General features: G+C 33.4%; 1 protein-coding gene across 2 annotated transcripts in view; it reads right to left on the bottom strand.

Annotated features, from left to right (window-relative positions):
* Window positions 1-988: 988 nt before the first annotated feature.
* Window positions 989-16,514, bottom strand: part of HNF4G (hepatocyte nuclear factor 4 gamma) — a 125,177-nt gene continuing 109,651 nt past the window's right edge. For both annotated transcript variants that reach the window (XM_045849529.1, XM_045849530.1), the window contains exons 4-10: window positions 16,318-16,424; window positions 14,426-14,581; window positions 11,456-11,543; window positions 9,774-9,926; window positions 9,401-9,637; window positions 8,086-8,208; window positions 989-4,088 (exon numbers count right to left, since the gene is read on the bottom strand). In XM_045849529.1, the coding sequence (XP_045705485.1) occupies window positions 3,967-4,088; window positions 8,086-8,208; window positions 9,401-9,637; window positions 9,774-9,926; window positions 11,456-11,543; window positions 14,426-14,581; window positions 16,318-16,424 (986 nt within the window). In that variant the 3' untranslated portion in view covers window positions 989-3,966. The remainder of the gene's footprint in view (window positions 4,089-8,085; window positions 8,209-9,400; window positions 9,638-9,773; window positions 9,927-11,455; window positions 11,544-14,425; window positions 14,582-16,317; window positions 16,425-16,514) is intronic.

The raw sequence follows: 16,514 nt of genomic DNA, 5'->3' as shown, positions 1-16,514 counted from the left end.
TGAAAGTAATTCCCAAAGATGTCTGCCAACTGCTCTCCATCAACTAATAGAGTTAAGTCCTTCAGCCTGGAGTATTGACTGCAATACAGGGTTGGGTAAAAGTAGGTTCACAGTTGTATGTGAAACACAGAGTTTATCCTTGTATTATTATTTATTTAATTATTGTATTATTTGTCTTCTTATTATTGTTATTTCATATCCTTGCTTATGACTTATCTTTTAGGTAATGATGGCTGATATTTTAACAAACAACAGTAAGCCTACTTTGTCCATGTCTGTATAAGCCTTGTGCCTGTCAGGTACACATCTTCCTAACAATGTAGGTAGCAGCTCCCCCATGATTTTGGTGAGCTACTTTTCTGTGAGCAAATTAAAAGGGGAAGGTAAGCAGAACAGAATAGATGGCCCACCAATGAAGCTGGACTTGAGTCCATAATGAAGAATTACCTGATTCTTCTAGAATGTAACCTAGAGTCTCTTCATCTTCAGCTGAACCTCTGCCATCTTGATGGCTTGCATGTGGCTTGATCCAGACCTTCATTCCTGGGCTCAGACCCTTTAATCACCAAGCTCTTTGCAAGTATTGAAACAGTAACTTCCGAATAAGTAAAATATTGCTTTACTAAGAAATTGAGAGAATGTAGTGAGTGTTGAGTGTTTGTGTACAGATAAGGTCTGAAACTTAAAAAAAAGATTGAAAAAATGTGATATAAAAATACTTTCAAACTATGGAGAAAAATACCACATAAACTGGCTGCCATATTTGAGTCTTGTTACTGAAGGACAGAAAATGGGGAAGAAGGGAATGGTAGGGTGGAGGACCACAGGTTTGCAATAAAACCTTTAAACACAACTGTGTTTTTTTAGAATTATTTATTTATTTTTAGACAGAGGGGAAGGGAGGGAGAAAGAGAGGTAGAGAAACATCAATGTGTGGTTGCCTCTCCCACGTTCTCTACTGGGGACCTGGCCCCCAATCCAGGCATGTACCCTGACTGGGAATTGAACCAGCAATGCTTTGACTCTGAGACCAGTACTCAATCCTCTGAGCCACATCAGCCAGGGCATAATTGTGTTTTTGAATGATGTACACATATTACCCTGATAAAAGTAAATATAAAATTAAAATTAGTAGAATTTTATAAAAACAACTGGTCCTCCTAATTTAAGAAATTTTACAAAGAAGTTTTAAATATAAACAGTGAATAACAGAACAAAAAACAATGAAGTTAAACATTTATGTGCCAATTATATGTTTATACAGTGTTGAAGCCAGCCATGGTCATACTTTTTCATTACTGAAACAAAACTATAAAGCAAGCAAAATTACATAGTTAACCCGCAAGTGTGCAGGTTCTCCCTTTGATCAGGGAGACTACAATTATTTGGAAATGTGCTAATTAATTTATCTCTGGCCTCCAAACACAGGTATTACTGAACTCCATGTAACATAAATTTAACTAAATGGCCATATGACAGATATTAGCATTATCTCTACAATTATATAATCACTTTTGAGCAACAATGAAGTACCCCATTTCAGTCTTTTCCTCAAATTTTATTTAGAAATTTCAGTGAAACAACATAGTATCAGTTCAGAAATATTTTCATCTCACTATAATTCAACATTTAAAAAATCTAATAATTTTTGATTTTCAACAATAAAATTTATAAAAATAATTTTATTTATAAAATGAATCATTATTTCACAATAAATTATTCATTTTTATTACATGAAAAACATTCTGTGCTAAATAAAGCAATAACTTTATCAATATTTGAAAATATCAGTTCCTTTCATCTAGCATTTTTTGGAAGTTTAGTATACAAAACATATTACAAATTCCCTGACCATAGTTATTAAAACAAAATTGTTTGTAATAATTTGTAAAACATAACTATTTAGTAAATATATGCAGATAAGTTAAAGGGCTTACTAATACAGATTTGTTTTATATTTTAAAGTTTTTTAATATTTTCTAAGAGCACAACACAAAAAAGCAAGCAGAAATCTACAAACAATATTTATATTTATAAAAATCAAAATATTCTTATTCATGACAGAGATACCAAAGTAAATTTCCATGAAAAACGTAAGTTAAAAAAACTTTTTCTTTCTCAAAGATTTCACAGTTGCACAAAGCTGCCAGCTATTGAAAGAATTTATTGATTCTATTAAATCAATCATAGCTTCTAAGTAATCATTTTCTATTTTCAGAATTCAATTTCACTTTAAGAGCCAGCAAGTTAGTTAACATCTACTGAATCTTTTTATTTGTAGGGTAAGTGGGGGTTTTAAAATCATAATCTTAGAAATTTTGAAAGGCCCTGAAAAAATCATGTAAATCAGTCTCTTACAACTTGAGATAACTTCTTTATATCATTAATAATTATTCAACCAGTTATTCCCTGCTTCCACTAATAAAGTATGAGAGAGTTTGATTGATTACCGGTTTACAAGGCAATCCATCATTAATTGTTTTTAAATAGGCTCCAGCCTTACATGATATCAAATAGTTTAGGTCTCCAATGAACTGTACTCCTCTGTTCAGAATTAGACATTTAGTATATCATTGAGTTGCTGGATTTTTGAAAATCTGATAGTTAATGATTTGAATTTGTTTTTTGTTTCAATGATAACCCAACTGGTATAGCTTTTATTTTCTTTAATTTGTTTAAAATATTTTTTAGGGTTAAGACTCTTATTCAAAGTATAAAAGTGGTTTCTTATTGTGCTGCAACAATTTGACACTCACAACTTACATGTAAATATGTGTTATAGGTAACATGACAGATAGTATTAGATCGGTAATTAATTGCATATATTTAAAAACCACAGCAAGAAGCATTACAGTTTTCATGCCACACCAAAAATATATTTATTCCTATGAAAGTCAACCAGACCTGGGTTTAAATGTGGCTCTCCTACTCTTTAGGTTTATGAACTTTGGTTACATTACTTAAAGAACCTAAGTTATGGATTTCTTTATGTATAACAGAAAGATAATACTATCTCTCTTCAGGGTTGTCGTGAGGACAAAATGAAGTAACACATGTGTTACAGAAAGATGGCTAATTTGTCTCCAAGTATTAGTCCCCAGAGTTGTAGCTTTGGTTGACCTAAGGCTTTCTTCCTACTCTCCCAGGCTCCCTGAGAACTAGATATGATGTGCCAAGTTCTAGTCCATAAGGGAGGACTTCCACATTGTTTTAGAACAGAGAAATAAACTTCTTTCTTGGTTGAGCCACTGTTTTAGGGATTTCTTTTTATAGTTTAGCCTGCACTAAAACTAACCCATCTGCTAAAACTAACACCTTTTATCATATGATACACCTTCAAATATAGTCAAATTTGAAAGAATATCCAGCCATCCTTGGAATGGCTATTTATATTTTTCTAAACTTAAACTTAAAATAGGCATATTTAACTGTGGGCCAGAAAGACACTTCCAGATCACAGGATATCTGTAAGTGATCTTCAAAGATCCATACCTTATTCTATGGCAACTGCTGTATTTTTTCTAATTTGCAAGTTTAAAATTTACTAAAAACTTGGTTCACTTTATATTAATCTGAGATTTCTGATCTAATATTCACAGTCAAAAAGAACACTTAGTTCTGTGTGACATAATGATGAAGCAGTTATTTACAGGTTTAAATTAATATTAAGGCAACAAATGAAAGTAGTACATAAGATTCGACTGCTTAAGATACAGTGCTAAGGAAGCTGGAAAAATCATACGATATAAACACATCAAAACTCAAATAATAGTGGTTGCAACTGACAGTTCCAGACAATAGCAACAACAAACAAAATGAGCCTAAAAACAACAAAATAGGTTACCATCTTACAACAGCACCATGAAGAAGCCTTAGCTAAGAGTTTGCCAAAAGCACTATCCTGAGACATTTCGAGACCAGTAATTTTTCACATTTATTCAGTGCTGTTCAGAAGTAAACATTTCCTCACAATTGCTTTTGCTTGGAGAGAGACTGGTGTGAAATAACTGAAGCTTGGTTTGCAGCTATTTTGTATTGTTCTTGTCCAGAGCCTTGTGGTGGGGAAGGGAGTGGGGTTTCAGGAGTTGCTAAAAAAGAATCAGAGAATTGTATGTGATGGTGACAGTCACCCTGACCTATCACCCCATTAATGCCTGCATGACACCAATATGCATTATTTTACTTTGGATATGTTTTTAAAAGATCATACATAAAGTAGTGGTTTATCTAATACATTTTCAGCTCACTGACATACCAATAGAGATGCACCCCTACCTTACCTCATCAAATAGATTAATGGACTAGATTATTGTTGAAAATCTTTAGAGTACTTTAAAGGTGTTTTCTGCTTTTCTTAATAGCATTTGTGAGTGTTTGATTGTCTCCCACACCCAGCAGAAAAAAATTAATGAAAAGAATTAACAGAATGCTAGTGTTTTTTTTCAAATATTAGATTGCAATTGTTATAAACTTTTCAATATAAAATGCACAGAAAAGAAAATATATTTGATTTGGATTCTACTAATTAAAACATATTAGATGACATAAAAATAAATGTAAGATACTTTTCAAGTACTTTCAAGTCTATGTTGCAGTTAAGGCATTTGAAATATACTGGCTTTGTCACTTCAAAATTACTCCATTATAATTGTGCTTGCCTGTCACTTTTATTTTTTTAAGATTTTATCCATTCATTTTCAGAGAGGGAAGGGAGGGAGAAAGAGAGAGAGAGAGAAACATCAATGTGCAGTTGCTGAGGGCCGTGGCCTGCAACCCAGGCATGTGCCCTGACTGGGAATTGAACCTGCGATGTTTTGGTTTGCAGACCGCTCTCAATCCACTGAGCTACGCCCTGTCACTTCTTTATCAATGTAAAGAGCAATCTAGTAATTAGAATATTTCATTGTCTATAGTAGTATTTCTTCCTATTATAAATTTTAATCATATTGTAAAATAATCAATAATAGAAAGAGCTTTTCTATAGTTTTTAAAAACAAAGTACTTTACTATTCATATTTATTATTCTACATATTTAACAGAATAAAAAATATTTGATGATCTCACTGAAGCATTGCAAACTTTATAGATTTTTTTGTCCAAAATAGTTTTATAAAACTTTAAAGGTGTTTTCTAGAATTCAAAGACAAAATTCTAGAATTTTGAGGATAGTGCATTTTTGCTTGGTTCTCTTAACTAAGATAACTTTGGTATTATTAAGAGTGGATTAGCAATTACTTAGGAATAACTGTTTTAGATAGTTTGACAAAAGAATAAACAAATTGCTTTAAAAATTATTTCTAGATATTTAGGATGGATTTGAAACTGCAGAGAGCTACCCTAAAAGACCAAGTCTATATGCACAAACTTAAATTTTTATGTTCATGTGTGTCTGATGTTTTGTTTTGGATAATATACACACTATCCTAAATGAGCACAAGCAAAGCTTTTCTTTCAATGATTCTTATTAAATATGTTGGAAAAGGTAAGAATATGAAAAATGTGACGATGAGAGTCTAAAAAGATTAAGGTCAATAAACATGCTTTTAAACTACTAGAAAAGTAGCATTTAAAAAGTAAAAGATTCAACTACCAGCAGAATTGTTAAACTTTCTTGCCAGTTGATGACTATAATGCTTAATGTATTGTTACTGTGTTTTATTTTCTGATTGTATGAATAACTGATCTTTAAGATCAGTTTTTTTTAAGAGACATAACTCCCTTGTGTGATATTGGGCTTACCTCTCTCTGCTGTTGAAAACATGAAAATGTTAACATCTGCTTTGCAAGGATGGTCCCAAAATAATGTCTTTTAAGAACACTGGAAGCCTCAGGTTAAATGTGCCATGTTATTTTCAATTTTAAAATTTTTTTCTAACAATTCCATTTCTGCCTCTGTCACATACTCAAACAACTTTGTGTTTCAGAAGCATTTTACACATAGGTATACCAATGCTTGTAACTAAAAGGTAGATGTGAAAATGTGCATTTTTGTGGCCTCTACTTTCCTTCCACTAGGTAGGAGTCAGGTAGTACTCACTGAATTGTTACATTACATTGAACATTTAGGTAAAACAACATTGTAACTAGTTATTAATGGCTATTGTAAATTCAGTGAGAATACAGGTATGCATAATAATTATAATAACTCAAGGCATCTCAGCAAGGTAGCTGGCTTAGTGTTCACAGACAATATAGATCAAAGGTAAATCTGGGATTCATTAGTATAAATTTAGTGGCAATTAATTTTTAATATTTGGTCAAATAGAGATTTTTATCTTCAGGATAGCTTATAGAAATAGAATCTGTGTTAAATCTGTGATCATATCAGATTAACTTAGCCACTAACAACTCCTAGTAATTATATAGTCATTTTAGTTTCAAAGGTTTTCCCAAGCAGCCTTCATGGTGCACAATTCTGACATGTACAAGTGTCAGTCATCAGTTAATGGCACCAGTCCTGCAAAATCATGGTTCAAGTTCCAGTCAGCATGGTGACTCCTAATTAACTGTGAGTACCACATAAGCACAAGCTTCACTGCTAATGCTCCAGTCTCAAATAATTACCTAAATAACAGATGTCTTGTGATCAGGGACCAGTCACATCACATCTTTTATTCTGTCAATATTTTATTCATATTGGAACATATTTTATTCAATTCACACACTGACAACGAAGTTTGTACTCAAGTTGCCTCCTTGTCTTCCAGTGATAGACCCATGTGACATTTTACAAAAATAGGCAATTGAAAGGGCATTGGCTCAAAACAATTAAAGTGCAGTAAAGAAACAAAAAGTGATAATCCTGGAATCAAAATTCTAATTGAACATAAATGGAGTTACGGAAGATAGCAACCATGGGAATATGGACATGGCTGCTATTTGAGTCCCTAAATTTGAGGGCACACTTGTGAGCATTCACCATAAGTGAGGAGACTGGCTATGTTGTAAGGACAAAGATGCCCCAGAGGAAATGAAACTGGCTAAAAGACTTCACATTAAATGGATTCTCAGGAATATTTCAAGACACTGAAAATGCCAAGAATGCAGCATAGGCTATATAGTCAATAATATTGTAACTATGTCAATAACTATATATGTCAATACATGTACCTACATGTATAGGTACCTACATTATACATAATATATATGCATAATACATGTATAGTCAATAACTATGTATGGTGCCAATTGGGTACTGAAAATATCAGGGGGGACACCTTGTAAATTATATGATTGTCTATCCACTATGCCATATGCCTAAAACAAATACAAAATAATATTGAGTGTAAACTGTAATTAAAAATAAATAAAATGAGGAAAAAATGCAAAAGATAAAATGTTGGAAGCTGATTCAAACTTCCAAAACAGTTAACATTCAGCAAACCACAGAAAAGATCACTAGTTCTTCTTATAAATTATTATCAGAGGAGGAGGCAAAAACACTATTCAAATTATGCCTCTTAAATTTTTTTACAAAGAAATAAAAACATTATACTCTCCAGTTTCTAAACTCTTAAATTATGATACACAAAATAATTAGGATTACTATATTTTTCAACTTTCCTATATTTTTAAATTTAATTTATTATATTTTTCAAAATTCCCTATATTTTTATAACACATATGTAAAAGGATTCTTAATGTTTTGACAAACATTTTTGTTTGTTTTTTACTGAGGTATAATTGACATATAACACTATATGACAAAAATTTTTAAATATCACAAACTATAATTTTCCCATTGATTATTCATATTTCTTTGCATGGTTCCAGTTTGCATAGTCATTTTTATGAGCCTGCATACCAGCAAAACTAGGGCTGCCTATGCATTCTTTTCCGTTCCCAAATCTATGATGTAGAAAGATTTAGATACTCATAGTTCCATTGTACAGAGCAAATTCATGCCTAAGGAGGATAAGTGACTTGCTGAATCTCACAATCTCTCACAGTTGAGTCCTGCAGAGGACACTGTAGCCCTATCTTGTAGTTTCTGGGTTATAATAGATTATTTCCCCAAATTTCTCCTTTTTCTCAGGTAATTAAGTTTAGGACATATTGCAGTTGATAAGTAGGCCAGATACTTACAGATTTGGTCTGTATGAACCAGTGTTGACATAGGGCCTAGAAGTATGGTTTGTCCAGTTAATGGATCTTGAGACAAATGTGGATGCATTGGATGATGGACATGGCTAACGTCACTGGAAGCACCTACAGAAGATAAAAAGATGGTTACATTAGTGATATTTAATCAGAAATGGTGAGTTTTCCTTGGAACAAATGGTTTGATTGACAGCTTGAATATTGCTATTTTTGCAAAGTGCTTTTTGGGAGTTCAAAAGTAAATTAATAGAACCACTGCCATATTAAGGACAATGTCAGCTTTCACAGTACATTGGCTGGATGAATGTTGCATCATGTTATGTTGTATATTAATAGTGGACCTTGTGTGCTATTTCCTGGAATCATTAGGTTGGCTGCCTGTTGTTAAAGCAATTCCAAGAATCACTTACCTCAAGTTTATAGTATTTAGGATCACCCTAATAACATAAACAACTTTTATTTCAGGAAAATATCATTAGGAACACATTAAGCACCAGGAAACTAAAAATAAAATAAAGTGATTTTATAAAGAAATTTAATCTAGCTCAGAACACAGAATAAATGCTTTCTTAACTTATTCCTGACATTTACTGCAGTAATGAAATCTCATTTTTTCCTTCTCATCGTGTTGTGTCAATTAATTATTTCAGGAACAAAGTGTTTTTAAGATATTTACTCTTTATATTTTTAAAGATTTTATTTATTTATTTATTTATTTTTAGAGAGGGAAGGGAGGGAGATAGAGAGAGAGAGAAACATCAATGTGCGGTTGCTGGGGGTTATGGCCTGCAACCCAGGCATGTACCCTGGCTGGAAATCGAACCTGGGACACTTTGGTTCCCAGCCCGCGCTCAATCCACTGAGCTACGCCAGCCAGGGCCTTACTCTTTATAGTTTTAGATTATGTTTGCAATTCTGATATCCTTGAGCTTTTAAAAGGTGTAAAGGCAAAGAAAAGGCATGTAAAAGGCATAGGAGTAGCAAAAGTATTAAGTATTACTTTTCATACTTTTAATACTTTTAAAAGTATTAAAAGCAGCAAATATATTTCTATTTACTATATTTGAAGGACCTGAAAATTGAGGTTAGAGGTTTTGTGGAGCTAGATGGTGGAGGCTAGTAAAAATGGGGATTTGAATTTGTTCAAGTATTTGTCCCCCTCCAATGAGTATTGTAGACTTTCTAAATGTAAAAAAAATGAGTTCATTATGTCGCCGACAGAAAATAAAAGTGTCAAACTGACTCTAAAGTACATAGTGGGATGCTAACAGATGAAACAGAGATTCTCAAATGCACTCACCACCCAGTAGCATTTCCTGAAGGAGGTTGTCAATTTTAACCATCCCAAAGAGTTTGACAAACTGAATCTGTTCAATCATCTGCCAAGTGATGCTCTGCAGCGTTGGCAGCAGCAACAGCAGCTCCCCGAACCGGCCGCGCGAGTCATACTGCCGGTCATTGATGTAGTCCTCCAGGCTCAGCTGCACCTGGAACCGCATGTTCTTAATCTTCACTGGATCGCTTAGTCCTTTCGCATCTAGAAAACAAATAAACAGAACGGCGTAGAGTGATGTAAAGATTGGATCTTAACAGTGTGTGGCAGTAAATATTCCAAAATTAAAAAGTAGTTTTATTTTCATTGTAATTACTTGAATGGGTCTTTGGAAACAAACCTGGATCAAAAAACACAATTGCCTTCAAACAAGCATATTCATTGTCATCAATCTGGATTTCCTGAAATGGTCGGACCAGCTCATCTAGAACTCGGTTGGCCACACGGCTGATCTCGACTTCACAGCTGTTGCGCTGAATAATGTAGTTGTTTCCTAGAGAAAAAAAAAATATAAGTATCATTGTCCGCCCAAAATTATCAGATATTGTTTAAATTTTTACAAACTAATCTTTTAAATGGCTTTCCCTTGCAGAAACAAACAGTACTTCCTCTCTTAGTAGTGTTAAGTTAGAAAAACTTTAGAATGCTTAAAGGATCAATAACATTGATAATATGATCACATGCATTTTAACAGCCTCAGTCACTGGTGATAACAGTAAAGTACAGGCTAATAAACAAGCTAATATTTGACAAGGGAGAAATGAAGTATAATGATTAGCTTTCTGCTATGTCAGTTATCCACTAGTGTCTTATTCATTAATGAACATAATACAAAATCTAAAGAATGTTTACAGTGGATTAAAAACACCACTCCTTTAGTAGTATAGGTATATTTAGGTGTAACTCAATTGAGACACATTTTAACAAACCTAAGTAAACATATTGTATCCAAATCCATAATGAGAATGGTATTATAGTGTACCGTTAATGCAGCAGAGTGTTTAATAGAATTTGAGAGCTTGGCATCTATAGTCACATCATGTGGTTTAGAATCCTGACTCTATACCTCACTAACCTTGTGATTTCAGGTAAACTTTCTCTGCCTCCATTTCTTTACCCAAAAAATGGGCTGCAAATAATAGTACCTATCCCTTAGGGTTATTGTGAGGATGAAATGGTGTTGATACACATATAAAAAAAACACTGAAAGCAATGCATATAACATAGCAAATGCTTGATAAATATTTGCCATTATTACATTATGTTTGATTTATTCATATTTTAGGACAATATATGTATCACATAAATAGAATAAATAATTCGGTCATCCTATTTCACACAAGCCAGGGAGAGTGGAGCTAACAAACAATAGAGGGGTCTTAACTCTTTCAGTAGGAAAACTAATTTAATAAGTTAAGTAGAGTGGAGAGATTGGGCACTTAATGAAGACAAAAGCTTTTTCTTTTATCTCACCATCCCGCCCCCCCTTTCATTCTACTCTCCACCCTACTTCTGCCTCTTCTGGCACTGTTATTAAACTATCAGAATTTTTCAGACACTGCCATCAAATTTGTTTTAACTTGTGATTTTGTAGCGTACCATGGGCAATGACATCACAGGAGATATACATGCTCATTAAAATGTATCAAATAATGTATATTACAATTATTAAGTTTTCACACACAGAGAGGTGTGAAACAACACTGAGACTCCTTAAGACAGTCACACAAATGACTATTTTTTTGTTCTGATGGTTTAAATATACCTCGAGATTCTGTTCATTGAATAACATCTTTCTTTTATTTTTAAATCTCAGTACATCCTGAATGTCTCAATGCACTCTGAACCTCCCTGCAATCAAAGCAAGGAAAAATGGGACCCAAGTGAGAATATGATCAATTAAACCCAATCTGTGCAGTGATACTACCATTTGTCAGTGTCTGTGAATGCTCGGCACATACGGAATAGATTCTGTGTAAGAATAAAGCATGCATAATTTCTTTTTAAATTAAAAAAACTTACCCAAAAGCAAAATATCTTTATACACCATGGATCTCTTTGTAGCTCCAAGCAGTAAATGTTCCCCTGCATGAGCTCTCAGCAGTGCCACCTTAATAAAAAATTCCAAGTTGAACAATTAATTATAAAATATGATGATTAAAAGATGGTATCATATGAGTCTGATTAACTTTAAGCCTGAGTCACTTTTTTTGTTGTTTTAACAGACTATAATATTCACAGATAGTTGCCATCATTAAGCCTCTATTTTCCTATTTTAGAATGTCATAGAGTTTTACTTTTCAAAATTTCTGAAACTAACAAGTCAATACAATGTCAGCAAACAAACAAAAAGATCCAACAGAAATATTAAATATTTTGGAATGAGACAAAATCAGACAAAGCAGAGTTCAAATTCTAGCTTAGCCACTTACTACTTGTTTTACCTTGAGTAAACCCAGCTATTTATGTTTGGGATTCATTTGTTTTCATCTGCCAAGTGGAGAAAATGATTAAAATTTCAAACTGTAGATGTGAGGACTGAATGAGAAAATATGTGTAAACACAATCTTTTACACATAACAAACTGAATAAACAAGAGCAAAGTGGGGACCTGTGACATAATACAATGAGAATGGGGAATCTGGATTCTAATGCACTCAGGACTAAACCCATAATTCTTTGTTCTAAGCTATCAACTGAGCTTTATGCATATACTCAATTTCCTGCTGAAAATCACCACTAGGGATAATAGGAAGTGTTTCAAATTTAACATTTCAAAGTAATGCTTCTCCAACATCCCCATCATGGTCCAACATGCTTGCTCACGACAAAAACAAGACTCCAGTTTGATTCTTTTCCAATTGCCCAGCAAAACCTATGTCACCCTAGCCCAAGCCCTTGCCATTCCTCTCCTGGCCTCTACAATGTACTCCAAGGACCTAACAAGTATTCCTGCTTCCTTCCTGGTTCCTCAATCCTAAGTCCTTCTTGACAGAGCTTCCAAAACTGGTTTCTTATTGTCCTCAGATAACATCCAAACTGCTTAACAGAGGCCTCACAGGTAATAAATAGCTCAACACTTTGTGTCACTCACATCTCTGGTTTCACCTTACAACATCGCTTGCAGACAGTTTTCTCCAGGCCCATTTACTCCTGCTTGCCTCAGGGTCTTTGAACATGTTGTTTTTGTGCCCAGAATGCTGTCTTCTTGATTTGATATGATTAGCTTTTTGTCATTCAGTTATCAGGAAAAATCTTTTCTGATTCCCAATTTAAAGTATCTGTTACCACTTCACCCCCTGTCATTGTCCAACAAGCCAACGCATTTCATTTTATAGAACTTATCCCCACCTAGAGTCAACTTACTTATAATCTGTATATTTTTTATTGTCTATCTATCCCATATGGAATGTAAATTTTATGAGAATAGTGACTCAATCTGAATTGTTACTGCCAAACACTCACAGTTCCTAAAACTGAATGGTAATCCCAATAAATATTTGTTCGATTAACTTACTGAGTGAATTTAATGTTTTAGAGTACAGTTTTAAAAATGGTAAAGTAGAGATTATAAAACTTTAGGCAGAGATATTTTGAGCATTAAGTAGAATAATCTAATGTATAGTGCAACTGACAGCTAATTTACCAGTGCCTTATCCATAATAGACATTTCAGCAGCCATGGCTATTAATGCTATAGTGTTAATATTAAAGACTGAGTTAGTAAATAAAAACTGCTTTCGACAGGTTCCTGGAATTCAATTTCCCAGTGTAATAATCACTATCTTCATATTTAAGTCAGCAACTTTTTAAGAGGAGTGATAGTAAAAATATAAAACTGATAAATAACATAACCCTACTTATATGGCTTGGGGTGAGACAAATAGGTTTTAGCAATTTAGCATTATTCACTCTGAAATAACCTTCTGAGACAAGCTATCTTTATGGTATGTCAATAACCATGACTCACAACAGGAAGGCAGTTAAGAACATTTTGAGAGTAATTTCAGATTTCACAGTTGTTGTTTTTTTTTGGTCACTAAGTGAAATGCTCTCCTAGAAACACAGATGAACTTCTTATGATTGCTTTTTTTCTGGTTGTACAAATATTTTGTCAATTTTTATTTTAAAACAATTGTTCTTTTTCATTTTATTGTTTTTGTTTTGTTTTTGTGTGCCCATGATAAAGAACACTGGTCAGAGGATGTAGAGATATACACAGGTATAATACATATCAGAGTTTATTCAATGTGCAAGAATTGGAGATTTTCAAATTATTTGTACCTGCATGATATTGTATACTACTTAGGTGGAAGACTTTAAAATGAATCTGAAACTAATCATCTAATCTTCATAGGCTGATTAAGAAATTAAAGTACTATGAAAAGATCATTATATCTGAATTTTTTCTATTTCTTGGTAGGCTTTAGAGCACAATTCTACAAACATTTTTTATCAGACCTATAATTTTTATACATAATACTAGAATAAAATTGACAATATGCAAGACAAAATTGTATATGTTAACTGCACAAAGTGCCCGTAAAACACCAACACAACCTGTATGGGTTTCCATCTAGGAGTGGACTGGCATTTCTAAGCAATTACACAGGCACCTTCAATAAACACCCAGACAAAATAATGTACATTTGAGTCCCAGACAATTGCTCTGTCAGTCCTTTGTCTCACAATGGCAGGCACTTGTGATCTGTCTTTCTCCCTGGCTTAAGCTTTTTAAAACATGAAAGGGAAGAACAGTGTCATGCTCAACTTCAATCAATAAATAACATGTCCTACACCAGAAGTCAAACAGCGGTACCTCTTGATAGAACAAAGAGGTGAATGGATAAGAAAGCCAAGCTTTTTCTAATAGATAATTTTACCTTTGTCAAATATGGTAAATCTATTATGAATATAATTAAAAGAATACAAAAAAAACAGGGCAAAGTTCAAAAAACATTTTTAAAGCATTCAAAATTTCTTTAACTTCTACCTGATCATCCAGTGGTAACTCACAGAAGGCAGGAATATATTTTGCCCATTCCACCAAGACCAAGAGCTGCTGTTTCATAGATTCACAAACATCACCAATGTTTGCAATTTTTTTAACATTTATGTCTGTGCTTGCACCAGGGCTTGAGGCTGAAATCTAATATGAATAAGAACATTATATGAATATGTCATTTAAAATAATAAATTATCAATACTTCTTTTTTAGATGACTGCAATAAGTAAACATCACTGAAGTGGCACTATTGTTATAGTATCTTGAAACATACTAAATATTTTAAAATTGAGAAATAAAATACCTTTCAGTACAAGTTAAATGAAAAACATTCCCTGCACAGCACATGCTGTGGGAGCACTATCTTATTTTACTGGCCACATCTGTAGAATACGTTACCCGATGTTTGGAGAGTTGCATAATTCAAAAATGACAATATAAAGAAATAATAATAGTATGAATGTGATATATGCTCCATGAATTTTTAATTGAAAAGTAACATTTCAATTAAAAAGTCCATCTTTAATTTGATGAAAAAAATTTCAGCAGATAAAACTTACCAAACAGGGGGAAAATGATTTAAATGAGAATCCAGAATGATTTATTTTCTATTCTGAATGAAAACCTTCAAAATACAATTAAGAAACCAACCTTTGACTCAGCGACACCAAAAAGCTTAACCTATAATAATAATTTTAAAACTATATATAATTGTGAACTATATAAAAATTATAAGTGGTGTTAAAATGACCCTCTTCTGAAGAAATCACTTTCTAAAAGTTAAAAACATTCCTTGAAATTTTTAAACATGTGTGTGCATGTTTTTCTGCAGTGTTTGTGCAATTCCTCACACCTCCCCTTTAAACCATTCCCTAAACACTTTATAGAACCATCAAGTAATCTGATGAATGATGATAGTGGTGAGGTTAACCTCATCATATTACCCTTGTGTTATCACAAACGAAAGTAGTTGTACTGACTCATTATGGTACTGGTTTAATAGTTAACTATTTCACAATTTGCTTTATAATAGAAAATATCACTAACGTTTCTAATAGGAGCAATGCTAAAATAAACTGTCTTCAAAGAGTTTCTTTAGCTGATCCTTAATAATTTGTATTTATGTATGTAGCTACATTTCTTTTTAAAGATTTTATTTATTTATTTTTAGAGAGGGAAGGGAGGCAGAAAGAGAGAGAGAGAGAAACATCAATGTGTGGTTGCTGGGGGCCATGGTCTGCAGCCCAGGTATGTGATGTGGCCTGACTGGGAATCGAACCTGTGACACTTTGGTTCACAGCCCACGCTCAGTCCACTGAGCTATACCAGCCAGGGCTGTAGCTACATTTTTAAACTTTAGAACTGATATTCTCATTCTAGAAACTTAAACTTTTTCTTGTGGATTTTTTTGTTTTTAATTCTGGCTCTTCCCTTAAATACTTGTTTCCAAAGAAGATGCCAAAGTGAGCTCCTGACTCTAGAAGTCATTTGTGAGGAAGGAAGCTCTGATGACATGTCTCAACCAAAATCCCCAAAAATGATAACTGATTTTATACATTCAATCAATATAACCAAGTATTGCCCCAGAGCACTGTGTTGTGCATTACATATTTTAAGTGAACTTTGTAAACAAGTTTTTTACAATCTTCTACTGAAATGCATTTCATCATCCCATTTCATAAACAGGAACTTGTCCAGGAAAAGTCCAAGTGAAATCAACAGTCCGATTAATAATTTCAAATTAAAACTCTTGAATTTGCATAAATGTGATTTATTTTAGTAATGAGCATATTGGAAAGAACTTAGATTATTTTAGCATTACACCTAAATAACCATTTGATTCTATGAAGCAGGGTGGGCTGCTGGTGTGCAGTGGGTACCTGGCGAGACCGGAGCTCTGCCTGCGCCAATGTATTAATGGAGGGAATGTTGGTGCCATCAAAAGTGCTTCTTCTGGTGCTGATTCTGTCACGTTCATTTTGCACAGCTGGGGAAGAAAAAACGCAGTGTTTGCTGGCAGGTTCTCTTCAATATATGTCACAAAAGAAAGCAGAAAAAAAGAGAAGGAATGTTTCTA

The sequence above is a fragment of the Phyllostomus hastatus genome, unplaced genomic scaffold (genome assembly GCF_019186645.2).
Source record: "Phyllostomus hastatus isolate PE091 unplaced genomic scaffold, TTU_PhHast_1.1 phas_contig_65, whole genome shotgun sequence".
In the NCBI taxonomy this organism is placed as follows: domain Eukaryota; kingdom Metazoa; phylum Chordata; class Mammalia; order Chiroptera; family Phyllostomidae; genus Phyllostomus; species Phyllostomus hastatus.
The sequence above is the reverse complement of the archived record's forward strand: the minus strand, read 5'-3'. Positions and strand labels throughout refer to the sequence as shown.